This window comes from Gastrolobium bilobum, unplaced genomic scaffold (genome assembly GCF_033153095.1).
Source record: "Gastrolobium bilobum isolate Gb01-03AN ecotype WA unplaced genomic scaffold, APGP_CSIRO_Gbil_v1 utg5503, whole genome shotgun sequence".
Lineage (NCBI taxonomy): Eukaryota > Viridiplantae > Streptophyta > Magnoliopsida > Fabales > Fabaceae > Gastrolobium > Gastrolobium bilobum.
The window spans coordinates 52,957-79,143 of record NW_026897634.1 but is presented as its reverse complement, the minus strand read 5'-3'; the positions used below and the strand labels follow the sequence as shown (position 1 = coordinate 79,143).

Genomic DNA, 26,187 nt, shown 5'->3' with positions numbered 1-26,187 from the left:
AGTAAATTTTCAACAAATCACGTCTAGATAAAAAATGTAAAATCGAAGAACCAAACGTGGATTAATCAGAATGCAGGCAACACTTCTCCATGATTATTTAACAAAATCCTGAAACAAACACGCCCTAAAGTTATTTTGCCTAACATTCAAATTAGAAAATTTTCAACCCTAACAGTTCGCTCATTCAGCACAATTCCCTTACCAGCTGTACCACTCCATTGGCGTTTATAAATGCTTTTTTAATTTTCACATCATTACAAATCTAACGTTAGCTATCTACGACAGTTGTAAGCGCCTATTTGGTCATATGATGTACAATAATGAGCCAGAGACATAAAATAAACATTGTTGAACTTACACGTGTCAACCTACCTTCAAATTCAATTGGTTATGATGGAGTGCACTTCAGATATTTCAATGTAACAAGCTAAAATGAAAAAATCTTTATCGAGCTTTAATCTCGTGCATCGCCACCATTCTTGATCTGCTGCATTTTGTCTCTTCTGTGTGGGACCCGCCTGATTCAACGGCTATGATCTGCGTAAATTCCCGAAGCGTTGAATCAGAATCCCAAAAGCGAAGAGGAATTTCAAACATATAAAAGTAAAAATTGAAAATTGAAAAAAAAAAACTCGTTTCTATGATATGAATGCGATGAACAGTGGCGAAGGGTGAATTCGGATTGCGAAGTGTTTTTAGATCTGTGTGTGGGTTCGTGGTGAAACAAGAGAATCGTAGATCTGTGTTTTTGTTTGTGTAGTTTTTTTTTTATCAGAAAAGAGAAGCAATGGGGATGTGGGAATCTTTTCTCAATTGGCTCCGCAGGTTAGCTTTCAACTCCAACAATGCCGTTGCTCTTTGATCATAAAACGATTTGTTTATTCGATGGTTTTAGTGTAATCATCTATAGTACTTTTTAAGATGTTCAATGCCTCCAAAATAGTTCGCTATATTATTACATAGGTGATAATTAATTATAAGGGCATGTTTGTTTTCTGTAGTGAATGAATTATTGTATATAACTTGTTTGGAATGATATTATTTTAAGAATTCAATTCATGTAGAAAATCGGTTTGTGTGTTTATTGTTCATGATTTGTGAATCATTTCATTTCAAATGAATTATTTTCAACTGTGAAGTTGAAGTTCCCAAACACTGGATTAGTGACAGGAGCTGCTGCATAGGAAATTTGTGAAGTGTTGAATAAGTGGTTTTTTGTATTTATTGAATACTAAACATGCTTCTCTTTTTATCTCAAAACTTTTTAAGTTTTGGATCGTAACTGGAAGTTGAATTTTGTATATACTTTTTATTTGGATGCTTGGTCTGAGCTTGGTGTACACTTTCTTCAAAATAGCTTACATCGTAAATTTGATTGCAGCCTTTTTTTCCAGCAGGAAATGGAATTATCTTTGATTGGACTTCAGAATGCTGGAAAGACTTCACTTGTAAATGTTGTTGCTGTAAGTATAATAATCATATTGACTTTATCTTAGTGACTTGTTCTCTTGATTTGGCTGATTCACTGAAAGATATTTTCCTGATCTTGTTTCTAGACGGGTGGGTATAGCGAGGATATGATTCCTACGGTAAGTGCTGTTTGTCAAATGCTTTTAATTATAGCTTTCTCCTCTACTTATTAGATTTTACGAAGTTTTCTGCCTATCGAGGGCAATGAGATTCTGATCAATATATTTTTCTTCTAATTCTAGGTGGGATTCAATATGAGGAAAGTAACAAAAGGAAATGTTACAATAAAGTTATGGGATCTTGGAGGGCAACCAAGGTTCCGCAGCATGTGGGAACGTTATTGTCGTGCGGTTTCTGCTATTGTGTATGTAACAAACGTTTCATTTTCCCTTCTGATTATGAACTAGTTAATATTGTTTATCATGTTTAGAGCAGCTTGTAAAGCATGGAAGTGAGTATAGCTAATTGAAACTTTGTCCAGATTTGATTGTCCTTCATTGGATGAATTCTATGTATGCTTTGCTGAGTATGAGTTCCATAGTTCCAAGAGTGAACAAGTTAAAACTCACACTATGTATGCTTTACTGCTGCCGATTTCTGAAAGACTCTCAGCTTTTGTTGTTTCTCTTCAAAAATTGCGATGCTGCTGTGTATGTCTTTCTCTTAGATCTTTTGCAGTTTTGTGATTGGATCGTGTAGTTGTTGCTTAATTTTTCTTTTCTCCTTATACATTTAACTTAATGTTGGATTCTAATGTTTTATTTATCTTGTAATGATTGAATTTCTGTTAATATAGTTGAATTTATGAAGTTTAGCAAGTTCACTTAGTATGGTATTTCCTGCAGTTATGTTGTTGATGCTGCTGATCCAGATAACCTTAGCATGTCGAGGAGTGAACTGCATGATTTGTTGAGTAAACCATCACTGAGTGGTATTCCTTTGTTGGTGTTGGGGAACAAGATTGACAAACCAGGAGCTCTGTCTGAACAAGCTTTGACTGACCAAATGTAAGATATATGTCACTTTTATTCTGGTAAATTTGGAGGAATAACAGAGTAAATTAACCGTAGAAAGTTACAGTGCTGAATTGATTTCAGTGTTAAATCTTCCATTTTTTATTTTCCTAACTAATCCTAGAAAGTTACAGTATTGTGTTGATTGAAATATTACATCTTCTATCTTTTGTTTTTGTTTTTGTTTTTCCTTTTTATTGCTTTAGTGCTGAAAGAGTTATATGGTATGCAGGGATCTGAAGTCAATTACTGACAGGGAAGTTTGCTGCTTCATGATCTCATGTAAAAACTCGACCAACATTGATTCTGTTATTGATTGGCTTGTAAAGCATTCCAAATCAAAGAACTGAGAGGCTCCTTTCTGTCTTGTACTCTACTGTAATTTCTCTGTGACATATATCTGGATGTTGCTGGAGGCATCTGCATGTCTAACTCGGTTGCTGTTTGTTTATTCTTGCCCTTTTTCTCAAATGCTTTATAATGTAATGTTATTCATGTCCAATGGGGAATCAAACGGGATGGCATATATCTGAAGGGTTATTTTATGAGTAAAATCATGTTGTCATTGTTAGTTTAGTTACATCTTTAGAATACTGACAAGAACTGCATTTGCGAGAGGAATTGATTCTTTTGTCTCTGTAAATTAGATTAGATTGTTTTTCCCAATGATTAGCAATGTCTGATCTTGTTATTTCCAGTAGTCTTTCAAATACGAATATTCTCATTACTCAGCTGGATTCTTTTGACTGTCAATTTATCTTATTTATCTATTTATGTTGGAAGATTTTCATTCTTGCATTCTACAACCAAAGCTACAATTTTAAGAGAAAAGCTAATTCAATATTTCGTGGTGGTTGAGGTTCCTCTTCTGCCCATGGGGTAGAAGAATAAGTACATCAACACGTTTTAATCTGAACTGAGGATAGTGCCAATATAGCTCTGAATTCTGATTGACGTAGAACTATGATTATTCCTCTATTCATTACTACATATGTAGTTAGATTTTCAAAGAACTTGCTTATAAGTTCATACAATGACAATGTTCTCTGAAGTTGTAAATGTGAAGAACTTACAATTTACATAGACAATGTGCGTAAAGTTATATCTACGGTCTAGAAATCTGGCCATATATATGTAGTTCTACAGATCATTAGCGTAATTTCGTTGCCGTAAAAAATTTGCAAAATGTTTCGAATGTCTACAAAATCATGTTCACATCACCCGTAGGTTATGCTGCTGTAAAGTCTTCTTGGGAATTGAAAGGAGTGTCAAGCTTAATCAGTTCGTAGGGTAACCTTAAACCTAGTCTTTTCCTTACAAATTTACATAAAGTTTGAAGGATCACTGCTGACTTAGATAATGGAAACATCAAACTTGTTGACAATCTACTCAATAGTTCTAAAGGGAATTATTCCAAAATCCAAAAAATAAAATAAAAATTCAAACCAAACTCATTATTCAAGTGAAAATTTTCGTTGATATATTAAACTCTTCAAAATTATGCTTATTGCTTGATCGAACACAAAATGAAAGATACTTTTAAAACTTCAATAAATCTATAGGTCAGTTTCTGTAACAGAACAAATTTTGAACAAAGACAAGACCATAGTCTTTCCCCATATGTGAAATGTGTGGGATAGGGTTTGTGAATTGCGTGAGCTGCCTCATTATCCCCTCATTTCTGTGACTTCTTCTCAATCGGGTTTCTTTCTTTCATAAAAATTTGATTTCTTTTGTTTGTTCTTCTTTTTACTATTCCATTTTCTCTATGTACATGTTCCACTAAGGGTTGCCCTGTATACTAAGGGTTGCGCTGTATAAAGCACCTGTACCACACAATTCCATCCCCATCCTGCACTCAACTCATTAACTCAATTAATAAATGTATGGACGGAAAATATGTCTATAGTAGTCTTGATCAAGTGAATATACATAGTATAAAATTCAACATTTTCAATAAACACTTACATTGAATGCAACTATGCAATTCTCAATGAAAATTTATTAATTATAAGGACAAATTTTTTAGATATACTTATTAGTTTATTACAGCTAAAGGTAATTTGTTTAAAATAATATATTACTCTTTTTATTTTATCTTTTAGCGTTCAATGTTTTTATCTCTTTCCTTTTGGTTAGAATATAAAATTAAGGGCATCTACATGTTCATGTGTTGTACATACATTTATTCATTGAGTACCAGTTAGGGGTCGGGTTGTTTGGAGCAGAGTTTATATGAGTTTATGTCCTCACATGTATTCATTTACTTTATAAAACTACAATTTTCAACACGATAGGAGAGATTTGTATTTAGATCTATCAGTTGTTGACAAAAACTAAAACGACGGTAGAAATTAGTATTATGTATCTTGTTTCAAACATAAAATTTATAGGTTATTTATATCAACATGCAAAATAAAACAGATTATGCTTGTGTCGATTATTTTATATTCGTGTTAAATTTATATCATATCACGTCGTGTTGACTTAAATTGTCACCGTTGACTACACCAACTCGATAACTTTTTAGTAAGTACTCAATATTTTTTTTAATTCTTCACTCATACCATCAATGCCCTCCAATATGAGTATGTTTAGCATAATATAATTAGTTCAAAACATCTAAGTTTCGCTTTTCTGCGGTTACTATAGATAAGTTATTTGCAATAAGTCCAATACGATATCGTTTTGGGACGAAAATCATAGTATTTTTGTAATTTTAATTTATTTCAGAGTTATAATAGTCTTTATATTTATAATTTTTTAAGATTTCAACACCAAAACGACGTCGTTTTGAGAATAAATACAGATAATTTATCTGCAGTAATTGCAGAAACATTTTTTCCCAACATCCAATATCAGAATCATTTTTACAAAACACCCATCGTCAAATAAATTTTTTTAAAAACAAAAAACTAAACAATTATTTTCTTTTTTGATAGACAGGCCATATCTTTGTCTTTATTTATTTATTTTTTGTGACAAGGTAAAACATCAATATAGAAAATGAATGGGAGAGTAATATTATCACTAAGAAAATATCTTGTGTTTTCCGCTAGCCAACTTATTATCTTATAATCATGACATATTTGAAGCCTCAAAACTATAATCTCGAATTCACATATCACTCACACTCACACCTTCATCATCTATGGAAACTCTGCAAGTGCAAGCACACTCTCTTTCTCTTCCCTCAGTTGCCCAATTCCAATCAGACACCGACAAAATCAAACGCAACCTCATTCAAAAGGGTGTCTTTCCAACACCCAAGATTGTCCACAATCTCCGTAAGAAACAAATCCAAAAACACAATCGAAAACTGAAACAAGCGAACCAGCCCCCTCCACTCACTGAGTCCCAAAGGCAAGAGTTGTCGGAAGAGCAACACTTTCAGGCACTCAAACGCGAATACAGAGAATTCAAAAAAGAAATAGAAGGCAAAGCCAGTGGCAACGAGGGTGAGGCTTTGTTAATGGCGGGGAAGCCATGGGAAGGGCTTCAAAAGGTTGAGTTTTTGGAGCGTATGAGGGGAAACAAGAAGTACCGAGGAGAAAAGCTCAAGAGGGAGAGCTTAATGGAGCTGAAGGAAATGTTCCAGGCACGAAAGATGGATGAATTGAAGTGGGTTTTCGACGATGACATTGAAGTCAATGAGCATTGGTTCAATGAAAGCTTAGGGGTAAGGAACACGGAACGGAAACGCAGCGAGGCTGAGGTTATAAGGTTTCTTGTTGATAGGTTCGTGTTCAATTTTCAATTTGTTTTTGCTGGGAATTGCATTAATTTATCATCTTTGTTTGGTTATGGAGAGTGTTTATTTATTTATTTTAAATGTAGGCTAAGTGATAGAGAGATTACAACGAGGGATTGGAAGCTTTCAAGGATAATGAAGCTGTCGGGATTGCCATTTATGGAGGGTCAATTGTTGAGGATTGTTGAAATGCTTGGTGTTAAAGGTTGTTGGAAGCAAGCTCTTTCTGTGGTCCAATGGGTGTACAATTATAAGGATCACAGGAAATATCAAAGCAGGTGATTTTTTTAGCATAGCATGACTTTATAAACTTGTCTTGGTTTAGTGCCATTGTTCAAGGCCACTTGAGAAATCTGTGTTATTTGTGGTTTTTAATTTTTGAGAAAACAATCAATTAAACAAACATATTGACAGAATAGAACAGCTTTTGTTAATGTGTTAATCAAGAGAACAGAAAAAAGAAAAGAGTAGAACAGATTTTAAACACTCTGCTGGACATGGTGCTTGTTGGGAAGACGAATGTCATGATCGATGATTGCTATAAATGATGTGGGTAGTGCAAAGTGCTAATTGAGCATATCTTCAGCTCGGTGTATTAAAGCCCCAAATAATATGAATGATTATTTCTTACCTATCCATATTTTTGTTGTTTTATTTACATGATTAGAGCTTTGCATTCTCAGTTCTCTCTTACGAAGAAATTAATAATGATTTTGTAGGTTTGTTTACACGAAACTTCTTGCAGTTCTTGGGAAGGCAAGAAAGCCAAAGGAAGCCCTTCAAATTTTCAATTTGATGCGTGTAAGAATCTAGTGCTTAGTTTGTTTGTTTTCCACGTGAAGGCTACAGTTTTATTGTTATTGTGATGTTACTGGATGATTTACTTTCAACTTATTCAGGGAAATGTCGATGTATATCCTGATATGGCTGCGTACCACAGCATTGCTGTTACACTTGGTCAAGCTGGTCTTCTGAAAGAGCTGCTGAATATTGTGGAATGCATGAGGCAGAAACCCAAAACAGTTAAATTTATGTATCGCAGGAACTGGGATCCAATTCTTGAACCTGATGTGGTTATATATAACGCTGTAAGAAAGTAACTAGATAGGTATCATATAACTTTCTAGTAAATGCCATTTTGCAGATTGATTAAACTGTCAAATTTCTTCAATTGCATTTAGGTACTTAATGCTTGTGTTCCATCGAAGCAGTGGAAAGGCGTTTCATGGGTTTTTAAGCAACTGAGGAAAAATGGCCTGAAACCTAATGGGGCAACTTTTGGACTTGCAATGGAAGTAAGTGGCAAGAGTACAGTATCATCTTTTGCCTGTTATGTCTCTAACAACTTAGTTCTATATGGTTAACTACTAGGGATGAGACTCAATCTATTGGGGGCAAGGAGAGTGTATACTAGAAAGAATAAGAGAAGCTTCTAGGCTAGTCCAGATATTAGGACAGTTATTCAGTTAGGATGGCAGGTAGTTGGATAAATAGTCAAAATTGTACAGGGAAGGTAGCTGTTTGGGATATAATCTATAACCGAGCTCATTGTGCAGATGTAAAAAGGGACACCCCTTGGAGAAGATCACTTCTTGATTCGTGATACCCAATAAAAGATAATATCTTTCTTTCTCTCTATTCTCTCATCTCTGCATTCTTGGTGCTCTATTCTCGCTAATTTCCTATCAGTAACTCAGTTCCATTTCATTTTGTATTAAACAAAAAAAAGTGGAATTAAGGGAGGCAGCTTTTTAAGTATGTACAATATGCTGGCTAGGGATGAGGCCTTTCGTCAGCTAAAGTGTCATTTGACCATAGCCCAATTTCATATGGTACAATGTGCTAATGCACTCCGATGTCCCCTGCCATTCAGGTTGGTGATTGGGTCTTCCTGATGATTTGGCCCATAGCCAAGGTTCCATCCATACCTTCGAGGCTGCATTCGAAGCTGGTTGCTAGATATTATGGGCTCTATTTGGTACTCTGACTGTTATTCGATCAGTAGCCATTAGTTGGATAAATAGCAGAAATTATATGGGGGAGCACTTTTTCGGGAAATAATCTGTAACGTTGTCAAAGGGGACACCCCTTGGAGAAAATCACTCCTTGATTCGTGATACCCAAAAACGAAAAACATCTCTTTCTTTCTCTCTATTCTCTCAACTCTTCATTTTTGGTGCTCTATTATCTCTAAGTTCCTATTATTAGCTCAGTTTCATTGATTTTTTTCCGTAAAAAAAGTGGAATTAAGGTAGGCAGCTTGTGACGTATGTACAATATCAACTGTTTTTGGGAAAAAATGTTCTCTAAAGATCTATTTCACTGATTTAATAAGGTAATCATTTTTTGATAATTTGATTAATGCTTCAGAATTAGGTATCCATGCTTGTATGATGGCTCAAATTTTCATTTTATCCACGCATTATCAAGCTAATTTTAAGTTATATTATATTTGAGAGTATTTATGGCTAAATGGGAAAATTGGTTGATGAAGTAAAAGTTATTACCTTCATATGTTATTACCCTGCATGTTTATATTCAAGTCTTACAGGTGGTGCTTGTTATAAGGTAATGCTGCAATCGGGCAATTATGACCTTGTCCATGAGTTGTTTGGAAAGATGAGGAGAAGTGGGGAAGTTCCAAAAGCCGTTACTTATAAAGGTAGCTTTTTACTTCCTTCTTATCATTTGATGCTGATATTTGGCAGCCGATATAGCCTGATAGCTGATATATGCTTCATCTTACTTCCTTAGTGTTGGTGAGAACTTTCTGGATGGAAGGTAAAGTTGATGAAGCTGTGGAAGCTGTCAGGGAAATGGAAAGAAGAGGAGTTATGGGAACAGCCAGTGTATATTATGAGCTAGCTTGTTGCCTCTGCAACTATGGGAGGTGGCAAGATGCTATTCTAGAGGTACTGTTTTTTTACTCTTTTCAAGTAAACCCCCAAATGTGTCCTTGAGGGCGGCAGACATATTTGAACTTAAACCCCCCACCCCCTCCATGATCCCTATGGAACCACAAATATTGGTCACATTTGTCCTTAGGCAATGGAAACATTCGTCCCCGAGAAGGACCAATGTGACTAACACTTGTGGTTCCATATAAACCACAGGTGGGTCTTTCATTTCTCAGCGACTGATGTGTTCACTCCAAATTTCTTAGGGATGAATTTGGGGGTTTACTCTCTTCTTTTTTGCATGGGCGTGGTTAGATAAACATATAGCTACTTATAAACCCTTGTTAAAATACATTTTCCTTCAACTATGACTGCAGGTTGAGAAGATTAAAAGACTTCCTCATTCTAGGCCTTTGGAGGTTACCTTCACTGGCATGATTAAGTCTTCCATGGATGGTGGATATTTTGATGATTGCATATGTATATTTGAATGCATGAAAAAGCACTGTGCTCCTAACATAGGGACCATAAATACCATGCTCAAAGTTTATGGTCAGAATGATATGTTTTCCAAAGCTAAAGAGTTATTTGAGGAAGTTAAAGTAGCCAAGTCAGATTTTTATGCCCCCCAAGAGGGTGGTAGTAGCTCTGTTGTCCCAGATGTGTACACATATCACATAATGTTGGAATCTTCTGCCAGTGCACACCAGTGGGAATACTTTGAGCATTGGTACAGAGAGATGATTCTCTCCGGTTATCAGCTTGATCAAAATAAACACTTGTCTGTACTTGTTGAAGCTTCAAGAGCTGGCAAGGTAGAAAATATTATTTATATTAGCCTTTGCATTTATTTTATATTTCTGCTCATAGTATCATATCCTATAAGATTTGTGTTACATCCCAACTACATTTCTACATAAGAATGCATGAATTTCATCCGTCAATTCACACTCATGGTGGAAAAAGATAATCTATTATGATGTCTGTGCCATTTTTATCAATTATTTGTACTGTGTGCAAGTATATGTACAAATTCATACGCATAATTCATCATAAACACAAATTCAGGTTTGTACCTGTGATCTTGATGGAAACCTTTGCATTAGTGATTTAGTTCTTGCTTTATCCTATAGAATCAGTGTCAATAACATTTGTTGGATGATTTTCAGAGCGAAGTGATCCAACTGCGTTTTTCTTATACTTATTTCTAGTGGCTGCTGTCATCCAATCAAACCACAAAAGTTACCTCTTACTGGTTGATTTTGTATTATTTGTTTTCTAAACATTGAAATTGATGGCATATTTTTGTTTCAATGCAGTCGCATTTACTTGAGCATGTATTTGACATGATTCTGGAAGCTGGAGAAATTCCTCACCATATTCTCTTTTTTGAATTGGTGATTCAAGCTATAGCTCAACATAATTATGAGAGAGCTGTCATCTTAGTTGACACCATGGCTTATGCACCATTCCGAGTGACTGAAAAGCAGTGGACAGTCCTGTTTAAGGAAAATGAAGACAGAATTAGTCATGAAAATCTAGAGCAATTGTTGGATGCTCTTGGCAATTGTGATGTGGTATCAGAACCAACAGTCTCAAATTTATCCAGGTCATTGCATGTTCTTTGTGGATTAGGCGCATCAAGAAACATATCTAGTATCATCCCTTTCGGAAGTGAAAATACTATCAATGGTCAGAATGAGGGAATTGATGATGGTGGAATTGAAAATGTGCCAAATATTTCAGGGAGAATGATGATGGGAAGTGCTGAATCTGGGAATGATATTCTTTTTGGTAGTTACCGTGCTGAACCAGATACATTTACCTTTAATCTTGATCAAGCTGATGGAGGAGATGATAATGATGTCATGGTTTGCAGGCCTCCAAACTGTAATATTGAAGATAGAATGAGTTTATGTGATGATGATCTGACACCTGACAAGTCTTCTGATAGTTTAGTTGAGGAGCTCTGTGATGATGGAAGCTCTGAAGATGATGTTGGTCATGGAGTAATTGATAAACCCTCAGCATATGAAATATTGGACTTATGGAAGGAAATGAGAAAAGAAGGATCCGAGCTTGTTACACTCTAAACTTGGTTGTGGCTAGTAACTGCCAAGTTTCTTTAGTGTGTACATATACTAGCTGAACAGGAGAGGAAACTGTAACATTGTTCACCATAAATTAGCTTGTTCTGATCAACATTTTGATATCTGCAACGATGTTGTAATTGGAAAAAGGGAACCCAATTAAAATTTATAAAACTAAAGTGATAAAAATGTCACTCTTGTTTAAATAATCTTTTGTCTTGATCACAAAATTTGTCTGCAGATTGTTCAAGTAAAATTCATGTTGTTCATTGATGAGTGCTGGTGCAGAAGGCTCTCTTTAGTTCTCTCCAAATTGATTTGTGCTTTCGACTTTACTCGTGATATCCAGGATTTTACCAAATATCATATTTTAGCCTGGTCATGTTTTTTGCATTTTATATTGTTTAGAATGTTTCCTGATATTGTAATTCTTACAGGAGTATATTGATTGTTAATAAAAAGTTATCACTAAGCATTTCTATACATTTACAACACTAGAACGCAAAACCAAAAAACATTTACAAAGAACAATCATAAATCCTCTTAGTTGAGCGGCAGAGATGAACTGGCTTTCTCTATTGTGCTGATGCACAACAATTGTTAAAAAAGAACTTAGTACTATTTGCTCCCAAGGTTTTCCTAAATTTCACCAATCTCCCAACTTACTCCAAAAAAGTACTGAGTATTTTCTAAATTTGCATGACACAAATGCCTCTCTAAACTTTATCTATACCGTACACAGTTGTGGTGTATTCTGTACGGTCAAAAAATCAGAAGACAAAAGAGGCCTAAATATAACTTTGACAAACCTCAAAAGGAAGTATTACATAGCCAGAGTAATGTAGCAATATCTTAGAACAATCATTCTAGCAAATATAATCTGCATGGCAACGACAATCCATATTGCTATTGGAACAATACTAAAAATTGTTTTCTTTAATTTACTCTCGGTGGATGTCAACCATTCCATTACAGCACTCCATCGCTGTTACCACTCTTCCGTGACCGTAAGTACTTAGTAACCTTCCCCTAATTTTCTTCCTTTAGAAATAAGAAAAAGGGAAAATAAAATATAAGCTATTACTGACTCCTGACAAAATGTTTCGTGAATCATCACGCAAATTCCAGATTTACAAACCGAAAATTATGTACAGTTTTAAGAAAAGGCAGGAAGCGCAGCAGCAGAACTATTATCTCAAGCCAATTCTACTGATGATGAACAAGCAGAAGTCCACACCATCTGCACAAATTCACAAACAATAAACAGACTTGACTAAAAGAACTAATAGAAACTACTATATAGCATCAGAATAAAGAAGCATTAATTAAACTTAGAAAAAACTAAACTAAGAGAACAAACATAAATTACTTCTATAAAGGCATCGGAATAATGCCGTACTAAATAAAGCTTGAAAAGAACTAAACTAAAAGAACTAAGGCAAACTACTTACATATAGGCATAACAATAGTGCACTGACAACAAAAATCATTGGTTCAAGCAGTAAGGAGCTTATTCCTCTTAATCAAAAATCTCGAGTTCGAGGTCTTTGAATGGAAAAAACAAATTTGGAATAGCCTCCAATATGGGTCCGACCAAGCTCGGATTAGTCGGATAATGAATGAATCGGTGGAGAAATAAAAAAAAAATACACAACTAATTAAGCTTGGAGAGAAACCGTCCTTTAACAAGAGTCACTTTTGGTTGGAAGAAAATGTAATGAGAAAGTTTTCTCTCATCCTTCTGGGGTGATTTTGTGTATATGTTACTTTCAATACCTAACCCATTCATTAAATAGAGTTACACTTCACCTTGATAAACCGCTTAGGAAGTCCAAAGCTCCCCCTAAGGTTAAAGTCCTTTATTTGGAAAGGAGTATTTGATGGAATTAATAGCAATGGCAATAGATTCGTAGGCATCATATGGCAATTTCCCCTTGTATGTGTGTTATGTATGGTGCGAACTCAGAATCAGTTCCCCATTTGTTCGTACATTGTTCTATAGTTGTTTCTTTATGAAATTCTTTGTTTGGCATCTTCAGAGAGTGCTGGTTTTGCCCTAGGTCCTCGGAACAGAGTCTGTTGACTAGCTTTACTGGTTTTGGAAGAAGGAAAGAGGCCACATTTTTGTGGCAATGTGCAAACTATGCCACTCTTTGGTGTATTTGGTTGGAGCTTAATTCCCTCATCTTTTAAGGAGTTTTCTTTGGATGATCAGCTCCTTTGTGATAAGATTAGACGTTTGGCTTCTACTTGGTGTAAAGTCCATGGTCTTTTAAGGGGTTTCTCTTACAGAAATGTTGAGAGATACAAAAGCTTTGCTTAATTAATGTTTTTCTGTTCTCTTCATTTGTGACTTCCTTCTCTTTTTTACTTTTACTCTGTAAGGAGGATCTCTTATTTCCTAACTCTTTGTAATCATCTTAATGAATTTATTTTTATGAAAAAAAAGGAGGTTAGTCTCAAGCGAGCAAAGTGGGGATTAATGTTGAGTAGCAAAAGAAACTGTTAAAAGATGTAATATTACACAATTTATGTGTCTTCACCAAAAATTGAAAGCTGTTGGGAGAATTGGTTCATCACATAGTATTAGAGCCTCTATGACTAAGTGGTTTAGAATTGGTTTATGACTGGGCATATACATTGAAGGGATCTTGCATGAGGGGATCTGTTATAGATGTAATATAAAACCATACATATATCTTCACCTAAAAGTTTAAGCTTTGACAAAAACTAACTCAAAAGAGTAAAAAGAATATTAACTGAGATCTTGACTCCATTATTCTGGAGACTGGAACAACTAGGTGCTAGGCATTGGAAAATTATGGAATAGAGCTGCAGAGTAGACACTGTCAGAAATTCAGTGATCAGCTTGGTGAAAAGTTGGGCTAAGATGTTTTGAGCAAATTAACCACTTGCAGAAATATCTTGAGCCATATACTGGTCAAACTATTATTAAGTAACCAAGAGCAAAAAGAAAAATATATAAGGGTTTGAAGATTCTACAGGAGTGATTGACTTGAGAGTGCAGAGATCCAACATAAAATTTAAACACTGAGGATGTGATAAAGCATTCTAAACGGGAAAGTATAATTTAGATAAAATTAGAGTAAATACCCTTTTTGATCCCTAACAAAAAACACGGTCCCCACTTTAGTCCCTTACAAAAATAAATTAGTCAGTTAGTCCCTAACAAATTCAAGGTGGACCCATTTTAGTCCTTTTGAGGGACTAATATGGGTCTTTTTTGAATTTGTGAGGGACCACGATTTCAACTAAATGGGTCCACTTTGAATTTGTTAGGGACTAACTGACTAATTTATTTTTGTAAGGGACTAAAGTGAGGACCGTATTTTTTGTTAGGGACTAAAAAGGGTATTTACTCATAAAATTATGACCATCTCATCTACAGGTATCAACATAGATTTCTTGGTAAGAAAGCTACCAAATATGAAGCATTTTGCATTTTAGCGCCTTCATTGCTGCTTTTGCAAACACTTGAGCAGCCTCAGCCTCAGCTTCAGCAGCCTCTGCCTCCCTGGCCGCTGCCTCAGCCTGTGCAATGGCAACTTCTGCCTCCGCAACTGCTTTTGCAGCTGCAGCAGCCGCCTCTTGAGCTGTCATGCCTTTCACTTTTGAAAGCTCTGCATCAATTTGGGATTTTGAAAGAATGTTGACATCAGTCTTTTCCGCTTCTGGAGAATCTTTGGGCTTATCTTCCAGAAGTAGCGAGGAGGAGCATCTTCTTTTCTCAGAGACTGCTGAATTCGGTGCAATCTTGAACTTATGTTTTTCCTGTCAATAGATATGTCACACACAGGATTAACTTATCATATATTGAATTTAATTGCATGCCAAATGACTATGTTACAGTGGGAATATTTGTTTATTATATATGAGGCAATTAACCAATTTATCAACTCAAATAGAATTCTCTCTCTTGTGAAAGTAAATGCCCAGATTTGTACATCGCAACTGCCACAAGGAAATATATATCTATTTGCATCTATACATAATTATATAACCAATTAATTTCTCTTTGTCAATCGTTTTCTGTTAACTTTCGGTAACATCATATATGTTATTATAAAATTATCTCTATCATACACGAAAAACTTCAGTATGGCCTCCAAACATTATCCAGATTCGATATGTCTATTAACAGGTTTGCATCCGGAGCTTAATGGGCTTTGCTACAGCAGTAACCAATAGTAAAGTTACCTTGATTATTTTGCCACTTGCTACCATATGCTTCAGTTTTGATGACAGTAACTTTCTGAGGTTTGGTGGAGACCGATACTTTTCCTAAAGAGTTGAAAAGTTTCAGAATTACTTTTAATATAAAGATCCAGACAAGTATGTAAGCAAACATTATAACGCTAATATTAGCTGTAATGACTGTTCACCAATGTTCTAAGGCTAGTAAAGGTTGACTTTAAAGACAAGATATGCAGCATATAGCTTAGTATGACTGGTTCAATATGCTATTTTTTGTGAACCATTGTAGAGAAAAAAATTAACATGTTACTTGCCAGGTGCGAGCACATACAAAGACTTGACCCAAAGAAATATTTAAATAAAATAAAAAAACAAATGCTACTTTTGTAACCAGTTCTACCATGTGAGTTGTATGTCATAGCTAGTTGAAATTTCAGGCAACTAATAAAAAATATAGTACTATGGAGCTAAAAAGGGCAAACCCAAGTGCACAAAGCTCCACAAATTTGTGGGGGTAGGGGTGAGGGTTGAATGTGCACAGCCTTACCCTTGCATTTTTGCAAAGAGGCTATTTCTTAGACCTGAACCCATGACCTTCCAATCACAAAGGAGCAACCTTATCGCTGCTCCAAGGCTCACCCTCTAGAGCACTACATGGACCTAGGAGAGGAATATTTCCTTTCAGTTTCAAAGATTTCTACTGCTGTGAGATCACTCACATAGAAGGCTAGTACATAATTACATCTATTTTGAAACATATAGATAATCCATTAATCAAATATAAAATGCAAATTATTGGATGCATTAGGCGCAAATAAAAATTATTTACTGTCTAAGCCTATATGTTAACCAATTCATGAGATAGGGAAAACCCTGAAAAAAGAGGCCCACAAAAGCAGGAATTGAGGTAGTCATTATAACACTCAAATTTTGATGATCATTAGCATATTGAAATGTTTAGATTCTACTATCATAAGTGAAGTGAAGTAAAAATACCTCTATATAAGAAGCAATGGCAGCCTTATCAGAACCCCTTGGCTCCTTCATATTGACAATAGCCTGTAATACATGATTATCCAACAACCTGCCATCATTGAAAAACATATTGCTGCCATAATTAAAAAGCATATTGCTGCATGATTTTAGCATTTGAGCACAAGATGGACTGCTGTTATCAGAAGTGACATTAAAGAAGAAAACTATCTATCACCTATTTGTAACTGCAAGTAAAACAGATATAAAATCAGAGACACTTGAATTTAGAATTAATGCACACTGGTGTATGACAAGATTAAGATAAATGTACCTAAGCATGAATTCAATAAGCAAAGGAATCAAAGTACAAAGATGTTGCAAATTTTTTATAGTATTTTCTTAAGCATACAAGGAATGCATGTAGTCAGAGAAGAAGCTCAAGACATAATTTTTTTTGTAAAAAGGAAGTAAAAGTATGAGTCATATTATTTCATCCAAAGGCACTTGACCATTGCGTAGTTTATATATAGTCTATGATCTTTTTATTCTTTTCTTCTTCACTCCATATTGGCAATAATAAAAATCTTTTTCATATATATTTGCCATGCTTAGAGCAGAAACTTATGACACCATAAAAAATGAAGGATCAGAACTCCAGATACCTTACAAAGGAAATAACAAACTTTGCATGCATAGTCCAGTTATTTATTCGTTTATAAAAATTGGTATATTTGTACATGGCTTAATGCAACCTTAGAGCTAATTACTAGTAAGAAATATTATATCGACAAGTTTACAACGTCCAAATGCTATTCAAGAACAAAAGTAAACCAACAGAGCAACATAGTCATGAAGATAATCTCTTTTCTCTAGATAATGAAAAGGCAGATACATTTAACTGGAATTTCTACAACCTTGACATTTGTTCTTTTGAATTAGGAGATTGCAATGTTCCACCAGAAACTGCTAGGGGCTTAGTATCGAGAACTTCATCATGTTGAACAACTGTACTCAAGGCCAAATTATTATTGTCAATTTTGGGGGCTGGTAGGTTCCTTTTAAGGGCAAGCTTTGCCTTCTGCCGGGATCCCCATATTGCTGTCACATTTATATTCCTCCATTTATCCTGTCAACAGTTCAAAGCATATATACTAGTACACCAAAGGTATGCCATAACTTTGGCAATATGATCAAAGCAAAGGACTCTATCTCTATATATTTCTTTTATGATGCAATACCCAGATGATCATTTGGCTAGTGCAATTGTAACATTCCCAACCTGAAAGAATAACAAAAATTCCTTTCTTTGACACTTCTTACAACCAGCTAGGCTGTTGGAAAGACATACCTTGAGATCTACATTTGAACGCATGCGCAAAATGGCACTGAACTCTGGGTCTGTAAGTATAGTGCGCCATTTTCCTGCCCCATGTTTGACTACTCCAGCTTTCAGAGCTGCTTCTTCTTCTGCAGTCCATTTCTGCTTAGGAGCACCCATTGAAGGAAAGCTGGCAGCTTATTATGACAGTCTAATCCTTGCCTCTACTCTAGAGGAAAGTTTGGAAGCTCAGTCCTTCCCTCTTCTACATGTGCAACTTTGAACAAGAGAAATCTGACTATTGTTGACCAAAGAACAAGATCAAAATAAATAAAAAATTCCAAGTTGTTCAACACATGATTCTTCAATGTTTATAAATAACCAATAAATTAATTAAATAAATATAAATCATCCCATAAATCCCAAACATTGACCTTAATTCCCAAATTCACTTCAGTCTCATCTACTAATCACCCAATGTTAAACAAGAGAGAAACTCTACAAATTCCAGCACCCAATATTTCATATTATTTGGCTGGCAAAGAGTATTATAAGTTATAACATTGTAAGACTCATGTAGAACATTTTTGCAATGTACTACTGCAATGCCTATGCAATTAAGCCTCATGAAAGCAAGGTAGAAATTTGAACACAGCCTGTAATGATTTGAGGATTATGCATTACGTTAAATGGAAAACCCTGAGGGTGTTTTTTTTTCTCTCAGTTTCGAATTTCATTAAGTCGATCGAATGAAATTCACGTTGAACTAACAAAATGACAATGAAAAGAACTGCTTTTCATCTCGCACAGACAAAATTAGCAACATTTGAGTAAAAGAATCACAACAAATAATCACCGCAACATAAACTAGAATCACATGCATTCAACTGGGAAGAGAAATAGCAGATTATACTTCTCCAGAATGGCAAAGATTACAACTTTATTCCAAAGGGACGAAAAATCAAAGAAGAATCGGAGGAGACAGAGGTGTACCAAATCACTGGGCGATGGTGAGAATTGGGAAAAGTTTAAGTATTTACAAACAGAGAAAACGAATTAATCCTAATGATTTTGCCAAGAAACTGAGAAGAAAGAGACATAAATGTTCTATTCGACCGAGAAAAAATAAATGTCTCTTCATTTTGTTGGAGGAAACCGGAATTTAGTACTCAAAATATTCTACACTTTTTATATTTAGTTGCTAAATTTATTTGTTATAGAAATTAGTTATTGAAATTTTAAAATTCACACTAATTTAGGCTGCGCATGACAACTATTCTGATTCCTGACACTGTTTCTGAAAAGAAATGATTCTTTTCTATTTCTGTGCCTTGGAACAATTCTGAGAATCAGAATTACGTTTGTTAACATATTTTATTTTTATTCCGAGAATCAGAATTACGTTTGATAACACATTTTATTTTTATTCCGAGAATCAGAAATACGTTTGATAACACAATAAAAATCTATTTCTTTACTTTTGTTTATAGATTTCATCAACTGTATAAAATAGCAAATGACAATAGATTGTAACCGAAATGCAAAATTTTATATTTAAAAAAATTATCTAAAAATTTATAATATTTTATTATATATTTTTTTTACGACAAATGCTAATATATAGGTTTAACTATTATTTTTCAATCATCTTCACAATTCATATTTTTTTGTTTCTCATTCCCTTGACCATTTTATTTTTTAATATCATATTATTACCTTAATATTAATGATACAAATGAATAAATAAATACATATACATAAGTCACATCACTCAACTAAATTTTCATGACATCATAATAACTTAAAGCAAAAAATAATTGATGTTGCATTGAACAAAAAAAAATGACAAGTCTCCAATGTATTTCGAATATGTCTCTTGATTCATCAACATCATATTGGGGGCAATTGATTATCTATAGCTAATTGGTTTGCAATTTTTTTCTTAATAATGTCTATTTGGGTCACTTGATTTGAGGAGCCTTCATCATCTATAGTTGCAGATGTATGGGTTGATGCTGCAATGTTGGGATTTGCATAATGTGCTAGATTTTTGTCTGCTATCTGATGATCCCTGATAAAGTTATGTACTGCACAACATGCAATCACAATGAGAGCTTGCTTCCGAAATGAAAATGAAGGCATTTTACGCAAAATTGGGAACCTATTCTTCAAAGCTCCAAATGACCGTTCAATTACATTTCTCAAAGAAGAGTGCCTATGGTTGAACGACTCCTTAGTTGATCTGGGTTGATTTCGTCTTCCTCTATAGTCATTCAAATGGTAGCGCTCTCCTTTGAATGGTGTCAAATAACCATCCCTAGTTGGGTATCCAGAATCAACGACATAAAATTTGCCTACATGTCGACAAGAATTTACCAATATATAAATTGCAATAATAAGGACAATCAAATGTGAAACTAACGAAAAATGTCATTCACATTTCTGTATAAACTCATCATACCTGGTGGGGGATGAGGGAATTCCAACTTAGGAGTTTCAAGCGCAGTACTAAAAATACGACAATCATTTGCGGATCCTTCCCATCCGGCATACACAAAAGTGAACTTCATATCAAAGGAACATGCACACATGACATTTTGGGTTGTAATTTGTTTCCTGCCTCTAAATGGTATTTGCTTATTCTCAGGTAACGTAGCACTTACGTGAGTGCCATCAATTGCGCCAATACAATCCTAATATTTAAAATCAAATATTAAAATGGAAAATAATTAAATAAAATTCTGAAAATAAAAAATACTTGAATCTTTAAAACAAAACTTACCTTGAAGTATGGGAAATGTTTAGGATTGTCCTTAATTTCCTTTGGAACCATATCAAAAGAAGGTGGTTTGATTATCTCACGTGCTAATTGAAGCATCGCATTCAACACTTTGCTGAAATACTTGCTAATTGTTTGCCCTGAACGCTGAAATCTCTCACAAACATTCCTATTTGAACTCTCATGTCCAATCAAGTACAAAAAAATTCCTAATTGTTCATCAACCCTAATATATCTACTGTCTGCTAACCAGCCTTTTTGTGTCATCAACATACAAAGTTTGTTGAACACAAATCTTTCCATTCTAAATGCCTCATATATTCTATCTGAGTGGCCAGATCTAAGTTCTGCAACCCATTCAGCACCTGTCAAGCTACTATCCCTAATGGGTTCTTTGGTATGTATTGAATTATTAATAATAATATTCAACAAGTTTGATATAACAAGATCTTCATCTATTGATTCGTCGTCAGTATAAGGTTCAAAATATTGCCCACAAGTCAGACAAACAGGAGCATCAGCCATGACAATACTGCATCAATAGATATTGTTATCATTAATTTAATGCTAACATATTTCAAAAAAAAAAAAAATTCACATTAACAAAAAATAAATCACACATCATAGTCATACGAAAAATGAAAATTTAAAAAAATATCCACAACATAGTCATACGAAAAAAGAATTAAATATGGTCTTCAACACCGTTAAACAAGACAAAATTAAGTTTGTTGCAACACAATTTCATTCATTTAAAAATTTATAGGAGTGAAGCTCTCCTCTCAGGTGGAGCCTTTATAAATGCTACTCTCCATGCTTCGCTTTCAACTACTCGATCAACTGCTTTACGGTACACTTCATCCTCCAATCCTACCATGTCATTCAATACATCCATTGCAGCCTCAACTGAGTATGGATCCTCATTCACTTTTGTAGTAGCAGAATTAGCATAATTATGGTGGCATTGGTTTTGTCTGATCTTAACCAGATCCTGAATGGCTTGACATGCCAATGCAATATCTGTATTCCTACTACCTCTTTTACGCTTTGCATTTGGCGTCCTATCTTGTCTATGTTGTGCAGGACTGGGCATCTCAACAGGATCAGAAAATCATAGGGAACACTATGTTAAAAGTTACCTTAATGTGGACATCCCATAAAGATGCATCCTCGGTTGTAGCAATTTTCAAAACAGTGTTCCAACCAAAACCCGATATGCTTAGTAATTTCTTGAAACTTGAATATTCTTGTCTAAGTTTATTCATCTTGTTTTTTAGTTGATTTAGTGTGTAATCAAGCGCTGTTTGTTTTGTAAATTCATCTTTAATGCTTTTCCATGCTTTCTTACTGAAGGTAGAGGTTGTTATATTCCCTTTTTTTACTTCCTCTACCAGCAAATTAACAAAAAGATGTGTGTTTTTATCAGTCCATTTTGCTACGAAACCTTCGGATGCCATACTCCTTGCTGATAACATGTCAGAAAATAAACCATAACACCAAAAATTAGAAATGCACATACTCAGGCTGGAGAATAATAGTCTGGTAAAACTATGAGGTTTATGTGTAATTGGATGCTTGCCATACGATTAAATATATTATGAACCCAAGAAGGGTAACTTGGATGCAAATGGTTGTGTGAAACCTTACAACAAGATCGTTTAGGAATTTAACAGGCAGCTCAAGATCGTTAATATTGTGGCAATGGATTCAGATTTACTTACTTTAGCTTTGTTACACCTAACAATCAACAATCTCTGTACGCAAAGGCTACATGGAAGGAAGATAAAAACTTAAACAAACAAGGATGAGAGTGAGAGGCAAACCAAAACAAGCCAAAAGGAAAAATATCAGGACAATCAAATCAGCAGTCTCTTATAATATGATCCAGACAAGTAAACCCCCTTAAAAAAAATTGATTTCCTATATCATGCATCTTCTGGCTAAATTTTCTACTTTCCAACTAAATACTCCCAATTTAAGGAAAACAAAGCAGGCCCCTATAAAATCTTGCTTTGCTCATTTCATACTTGAGTAAGAGAGGTTGTTGCAGATTACCAATAAAAGGATTACATATTGTAACTTGCACATGCCTAATAAGAATATCTATAGACATCCTCTTCCCAAACTCTGAGTTTACATGAAGCTCTATGCTACCCTGAAGTTCCAAGCAAAGGGGCCAATATTTCAAGCAATCAAGGCAGTGAACTCATACTAGTTTAATGCGCATGCTGGATAATGTAGTATCCTAATATAAATAAACAATTGATTCGGTTGTCATAGTTGGACTCTATCATGTATTTCTGACCATATCTCGTTATATGATTATTACATATATACAATAATACTATACTGATTTGTTATTTACAATAAGAATATGCACAACCATCTCTGCTTAAACACAAACGTAACACCATAACCAACACCAAAAAAATCCTTTCAAAGCAACTTCATGAATTCAGGAATCCTTTAACACCATAACCAACACCATACCATATCTGTTTATGTGGTACATCACTATTATAAGCAAATTCAGGAATTTAATGATCAAAAGAAGAAAGCTTTTTAATCATAAAATCCTTTCAAAGCAACTTTGTGATGACTCTTTCCTATGCTCATACAATGAATCGCAAATCTATGAGCACCTTTCCTTTAAAAAACTCCAAAATGAACAATTATAGACGGGGTGTCAAGCATGTGGTACATATTCAACTTTGTGATGCTCATACTGCATCAATTGATATAAAGATGAGATGATTCAATTGAGAGGTTGAGGGTTATAGCTAAAAGCTATAACAAGTTGTTCCATTCATCTTATTTCATTCTCTCTCTTTTTTTCTATTTCCGCACCAAATTTTATCTAAAACTTTTCACAGAACCTTGAGAGCACGTGAATAAGTTAAAAGCTATAACAAGAACTGAATTTCAATAGCCTAAGAAACTAATATACTTTTTTTGCCATGATTTAAGTTATTGCATACAGAAGAGAATTTCGATTCTAACACCCTTTTGTAATGAAAATCGAAAACTCTTCTGTATTTAAACTAAGACTTTTAAAAAATTCAAGAGCAAAAGCACCTATTTGGAAACTCACAAACTCAATTGCACAAGAATTCCACCACAACGTAAAAGAACCTATTTGGAAATTCAAGAACCCTAGCCCCAATTTAAAAAATCCCAAAAATTTGCACCTTCAAGTTCTAATCACAAGTCAGAAAAGAAGAAAAATTAAGTAACAAAATAAGATTTTATTCCTACCATTAATCCGAGATTCAGCGAGACGAAGAGATGAGAAGCATACCTGTTGTTCTTGCGTGAAGGAGAAAGACTTGCAAGTGGGAACGCGAAAGAGAGAGGGAGGGAAGGAGACGGAAGAACGTCCGCGATGAAGCAGGGTTGTAGTCTGCTGATATGTTGAGGGCGGTGATGGTTTCGTGTGGGTGTGTGAGGGGTACGTGAGAGAGCCCTGGAAAACTGATTCTATTTTTTTGTCCAGAATGAGAAAAGCAGAAATTTTTTAATTTTTTTTTTTGTTTCTCAGCACAAAAAATAAACCGGTTCATCCGGGGAATAAAAAAATAAACCGGATTTACCAAACAAGTTTCTCATTCATTTTCATTCCCGGAAACAGAAATTAAAAAAAAACTCATTCCGGGAAGGTTTTCACGTTGGAACCGACCCTTAAATGCTTGTACCATGACATTGAGGATTATTTTTAATTTTACACTCTCTTTTTTATAATCAGTTTTACACTTTTTTACTACCCACATTTAGGGGTGTAAATGGGCTGGGCTGGGCTTTGGCCATCCTGGCCCAAGCCTACGTCAAAAAAAATTCAGCCTATCTGGCCTACTGGCCTATTAAAGGCTTTATCTGTAGGCCAAGCCCGGCCCATTTTCAAAAATAAGAAAGCCTGACATGGCCTACAAGCCTTGTAGGCCTCCCACTATATATACTAAGCAAAAAAAATAATTGTAGTAAAGAATGTTCCATTCATGCATGCACTAGTACTTCTCATAAGAAAAAAATGACAAACAAGAAAGAGTCAACATAATACCTCAGCTCTAGAATGTATATCATAGAGGAATAGAGTCAAAGAAATGGGAAAAATAAGAAAAATACAATTACTGGATGCTGAAATAAAGTCTACAAGAGAATGTCATTCATCTAAAAATCTTTAAACCACCATCAAGACAAGGGAAAGAAGAGTATTATTGAAAGATCATCATTAGTAACATCATAATCCAGCAAGGTACCCATTGCTCCATGGTATTAAGCTGCAACAACATGTAAAATTTGGAGACATTAGACAAGTTTTCCTTTCATAAAATAAAATAGCACAAAAAGTAAGAGATATTGGTATTTGGTACTTTGTGTCTTTGCCACATAAAATAAATATTATTTTATTATTTTATTTTAATAAATTAAATAGGCCAGCCTACAAGGTTGTAGGCCGGGCTTGACAAAATTAGCCTATGGCCTATTTATTAAAAAAGCTTTTTTATAAGCCTAAGCCTACTCTACTTTTCTAAAGGGCTGGGCCTGGGCTGGGCTCAATGTAGGCCGGGCTGGGCCAGCCTGGCCCATTTACACCCCTACCCACATTTAATTTTGAAAGAGAGGTAGGTACATTGAGAAGAAATTTGGTGAAAATTTGTCTAAATCATCAACTAAGAAGCAGAACCAATAATGAAAACTCAAAAATTAAAACTTTCTTTCATTGCCAAAATAAAAGGAATGAAAGTTCATCTAAAAAAGTTAAAAAAGAAATTTGGAGAAAATCTAAAAAAGTTAATTTAATATCATATGAACTAGCGTATATTATTATTAATATAACTTTAAAAAAACTCATTGATATTAGTTAATAATGTTATATTTAGCTTGTTGATAATTACCATTATTAAACATTATTTATGATCATTAGTTGTGAATATTTTTATGTGAGTCTTATTTGTGTGATCTATAATGAGTTAGACAACAATATGGGCTCGTAAGCTAGAGATCATTAGTCTCTAATCTTGTCAAGTAGTATAAGAGTCTCATTGGTATTATACATACATAGTTACACCTTTTGCAATTCTTACCAAACGAAGAGAGAAGTGCTCTTCTCTTTCATTTTTTTTTTTTTTAAATTATTGATTATTCGATTACTTCAGTTCAAGTCAGGTAGGACCACAAAAAAGATAAAGCCCTTACAACCTCTCTCATGTCCATGTGCTTGATGATTATTTCCTTTCACAAGCAACTATCCTTTACCATGGAAAGGTCTAATGCTCCTCCAGGTAATATTTGAATCTAAATCAAATAACATTTATGCTTAGATTGATTTCTAAATTTATGTAGGCATGGATTTGTATCATTTGACTTTTTAAACAAAATCTTTAATTAAAATCACACGGTTGTAAATTTGTTCTATGATTGTATGCTATTTGAATTTTGTGTTATTTATTCATTGGTTAACTTTTGTTTTGGGATTTAAAGCTGCAACTTAGGGTTTTCATGACTTTGACATAAATTTTAATTTCTTATGTTATTTGAACATATAAGAGCTGTTGGTTTTTTACCAATTTTTTTGGCACCTCTACTCAAATTATTATTTTGGGTTTAATGGTCATTTTTCTTGATTTTTTTATGGTCAGAAGCATTTATTTTGAATTTTTCAAAATTTAATTTGCTTAAATA

The 26,187-nt window shown here is 34.4% G+C and overlaps 4 protein-coding genes across 8 annotated transcripts; 2 read left to right on the top strand and 2 right to left on the bottom strand.

Moving 5' to 3' along the window:
* Nucleotides 1-646: 646 nt before the first annotated feature.
* Nucleotides 647-3,185, top strand: LOC133308868 (ADP-ribosylation factor-like protein 8a). 3 transcript variants are annotated; one of them, XR_009751229.1, is made up of 7 exons: nucleotides 647-825; nucleotides 1,382-1,463; nucleotides 1,557-1,589; nucleotides 1,713-1,834; nucleotides 2,316-2,477; nucleotides 2,716-3,041; nucleotides 3,085-3,174. XR_009751229.1 is itself a non-coding variant. In XM_061509603.1 (6 exons), the coding sequence occupies exons 1-6, from the start codon at nucleotides 788-790 to the stop codon at nucleotides 2,831-2,833; spliced, it is 555 nt and encodes a 184-aa protein (XP_061365587.1). In that variant the 5' UTR covers nucleotides 647-787; the 3' UTR covers nucleotides 2,834-3,185. The 3 variants fall into 3 exon arrangements, 2 of the variants coding, with proteins under 2 accessions (XP_061365587.1, XP_061365588.1); XM_061509603.1 differs by having other exon boundaries at nucleotides 2,716-3,185; XM_061509604.1 differs by having other exon boundaries at nucleotides 691-825; nucleotides 1,398-1,463; nucleotides 2,716-3,185.
* Nucleotides 3,186-5,631: 2,446 nt separating this feature from the next.
* Nucleotides 5,632-11,398, top strand: LOC133308866 (pentatricopeptide repeat-containing protein At5g67570, chloroplastic). Its single transcript, XM_061509599.1, has 9 exons — nucleotides 5,632-6,221; nucleotides 6,321-6,512; nucleotides 6,954-7,035; nucleotides 7,134-7,322; nucleotides 7,416-7,529; nucleotides 8,803-8,896; nucleotides 8,989-9,146; nucleotides 9,509-9,946; nucleotides 10,451-11,398. The coding sequence occupies exons 1-9, from the start codon at nucleotides 5,635-5,637 to the stop codon at nucleotides 11,222-11,224; spliced, it is 2,628 nt and encodes an 875-aa protein (XP_061365583.1). The 5' UTR covers nucleotides 5,632-5,634; the 3' UTR covers nucleotides 11,225-11,398.
* A 658-nt stretch (nucleotides 11,399-12,056) lies between these two features.
* Nucleotides 12,057-18,860, bottom strand: LOC133308867 (telomere repeat-binding factor 2-like). 3 transcript variants are annotated; one of them, XM_061509600.1, is made up of 7 exons: nucleotides 18,723-18,860; nucleotides 17,760-18,027; nucleotides 17,326-17,537; nucleotides 16,433-16,520; nucleotides 15,440-15,523; nucleotides 14,664-15,013; nucleotides 12,057-12,461 (listed from the first exon to the last, which is right to left on the bottom strand). In XM_061509600.1, coding segments are annotated over exons 2-7 (885 nt in total). In that variant the 5' UTR covers nucleotides 17,910-18,027; nucleotides 18,723-18,860; the 3' UTR covers nucleotides 12,057-12,460. The 3 variants fall into 3 exon arrangements, with proteins under 3 accessions (XP_061365584.1, XP_061365585.1, XP_061365586.1); XM_061509601.1 differs by lacking the exon at nucleotides 18,723-18,860 and adding an exon at nucleotides 18,586-18,702; XM_061509602.1 differs by lacking the exon at nucleotides 18,723-18,860 and adding an exon at nucleotides 18,643-18,665.
* Nucleotides 18,861-19,619: 759 nt separating this feature from the next.
* On the bottom strand, nucleotides 19,620-21,033 carry LOC133308852 (protein ALP1-like). The gene is made up of 3 exons (XM_061509573.1): nucleotides 20,512-21,033; nucleotides 20,191-20,422; nucleotides 19,620-20,083 (listed from the first exon to the last, which is right to left on the bottom strand). The coding sequence occupies exons 1-3, from the start codon at nucleotides 21,031-21,033 to the stop codon at nucleotides 19,620-19,622; spliced, it is 1,218 nt and encodes a 405-aa protein (XP_061365557.1).
* Between the last annotated feature and the right edge of the window lie 5,154 nt (nucleotides 21,034-26,187).

Excerpts from the sequence above, each read along its gene's own strand:
- LOC133308868 (XM_061509603.1), top strand. The coding sequence starts at position 788 with ATGGGGATGTGGGAATCTTTTCTCAATTGGCTCCGCAG. Across the intron at positions 826-1,381 it reads TTTCTCAATTGGCTCCGCAG|CCTTTTTTTCCAGCAGGAAA; the intron begins GTTAGCTTTCAA and ends ATTTGATTGCAG. Across the intron at positions 1,835-2,315 it reads CGTGCGGTTTCTGCTATTGT|TTATGTTGTTGATGCTGCTG; the intron begins GTATGTAACAAA and ends TATTTCCTGCAG.
- LOC133308866 (XM_061509599.1), top strand. The coding sequence starts at position 5,635 with ATGGAAACTCTGCAAGTGCAAGCACACTCTCTTTCTCTTCCCTCAGTT. Across the intron at positions 6,513-6,953 it reads CACAGGAAATATCAAAGCAG|GTTTGTTTACACGAAACTTC; the intron begins GTGATTTTTTTA and ends ATGATTTTGTAG. Across the intron at positions 7,530-8,802 it reads CTTTTGGACTTGCAATGGAA|GTAATGCTGCAATCGGGCAA; the intron begins GTAAGTGGCAAG and ends GCTTGTTATAAG.
- LOC133308867 (XM_061509600.1), bottom strand. The coding sequence starts at position 17,909 with ATGGGTGCTCCTAAGCAGAAATGGACTGCAGAAGAAGAAGCAGCTCTG. Across the intron at positions 16,521-17,325 it reads TCAAAAGAACAAATGTCAAG|GTTGTTGGATAATCATGTAT; the intron begins GTTGTAGAAATT and ends CAATGATGGCAG. Across the intron at positions 15,014-15,439 it reads CAAGTGGCAAAATAATCAAG|GAAAAACATAAGTTCAAGAT; the intron begins GTAACTTTACTA and ends ATCTATTGACAG.
- LOC133308852 (XM_061509573.1), bottom strand. The coding sequence starts at position 21,033 with ATGGCTGATGCTCCTGTTTGTCTGACTTGTGGGCAATATTTTGAACCT. Across the intron at positions 20,423-20,511 it reads AACATTTCCCATACTTCAAG|GATTGTATTGGCGCAATTGA; the intron begins GTAAGTTTTGTT and ends TTTAAATATTAG. Across the intron at positions 20,084-20,190 it reads ATTCCCTCATCCCCCACCAG|GCAAATTTTATGTCGTTGAT; the intron begins GTATGATGAGTT and ends GTCGACATGTAG.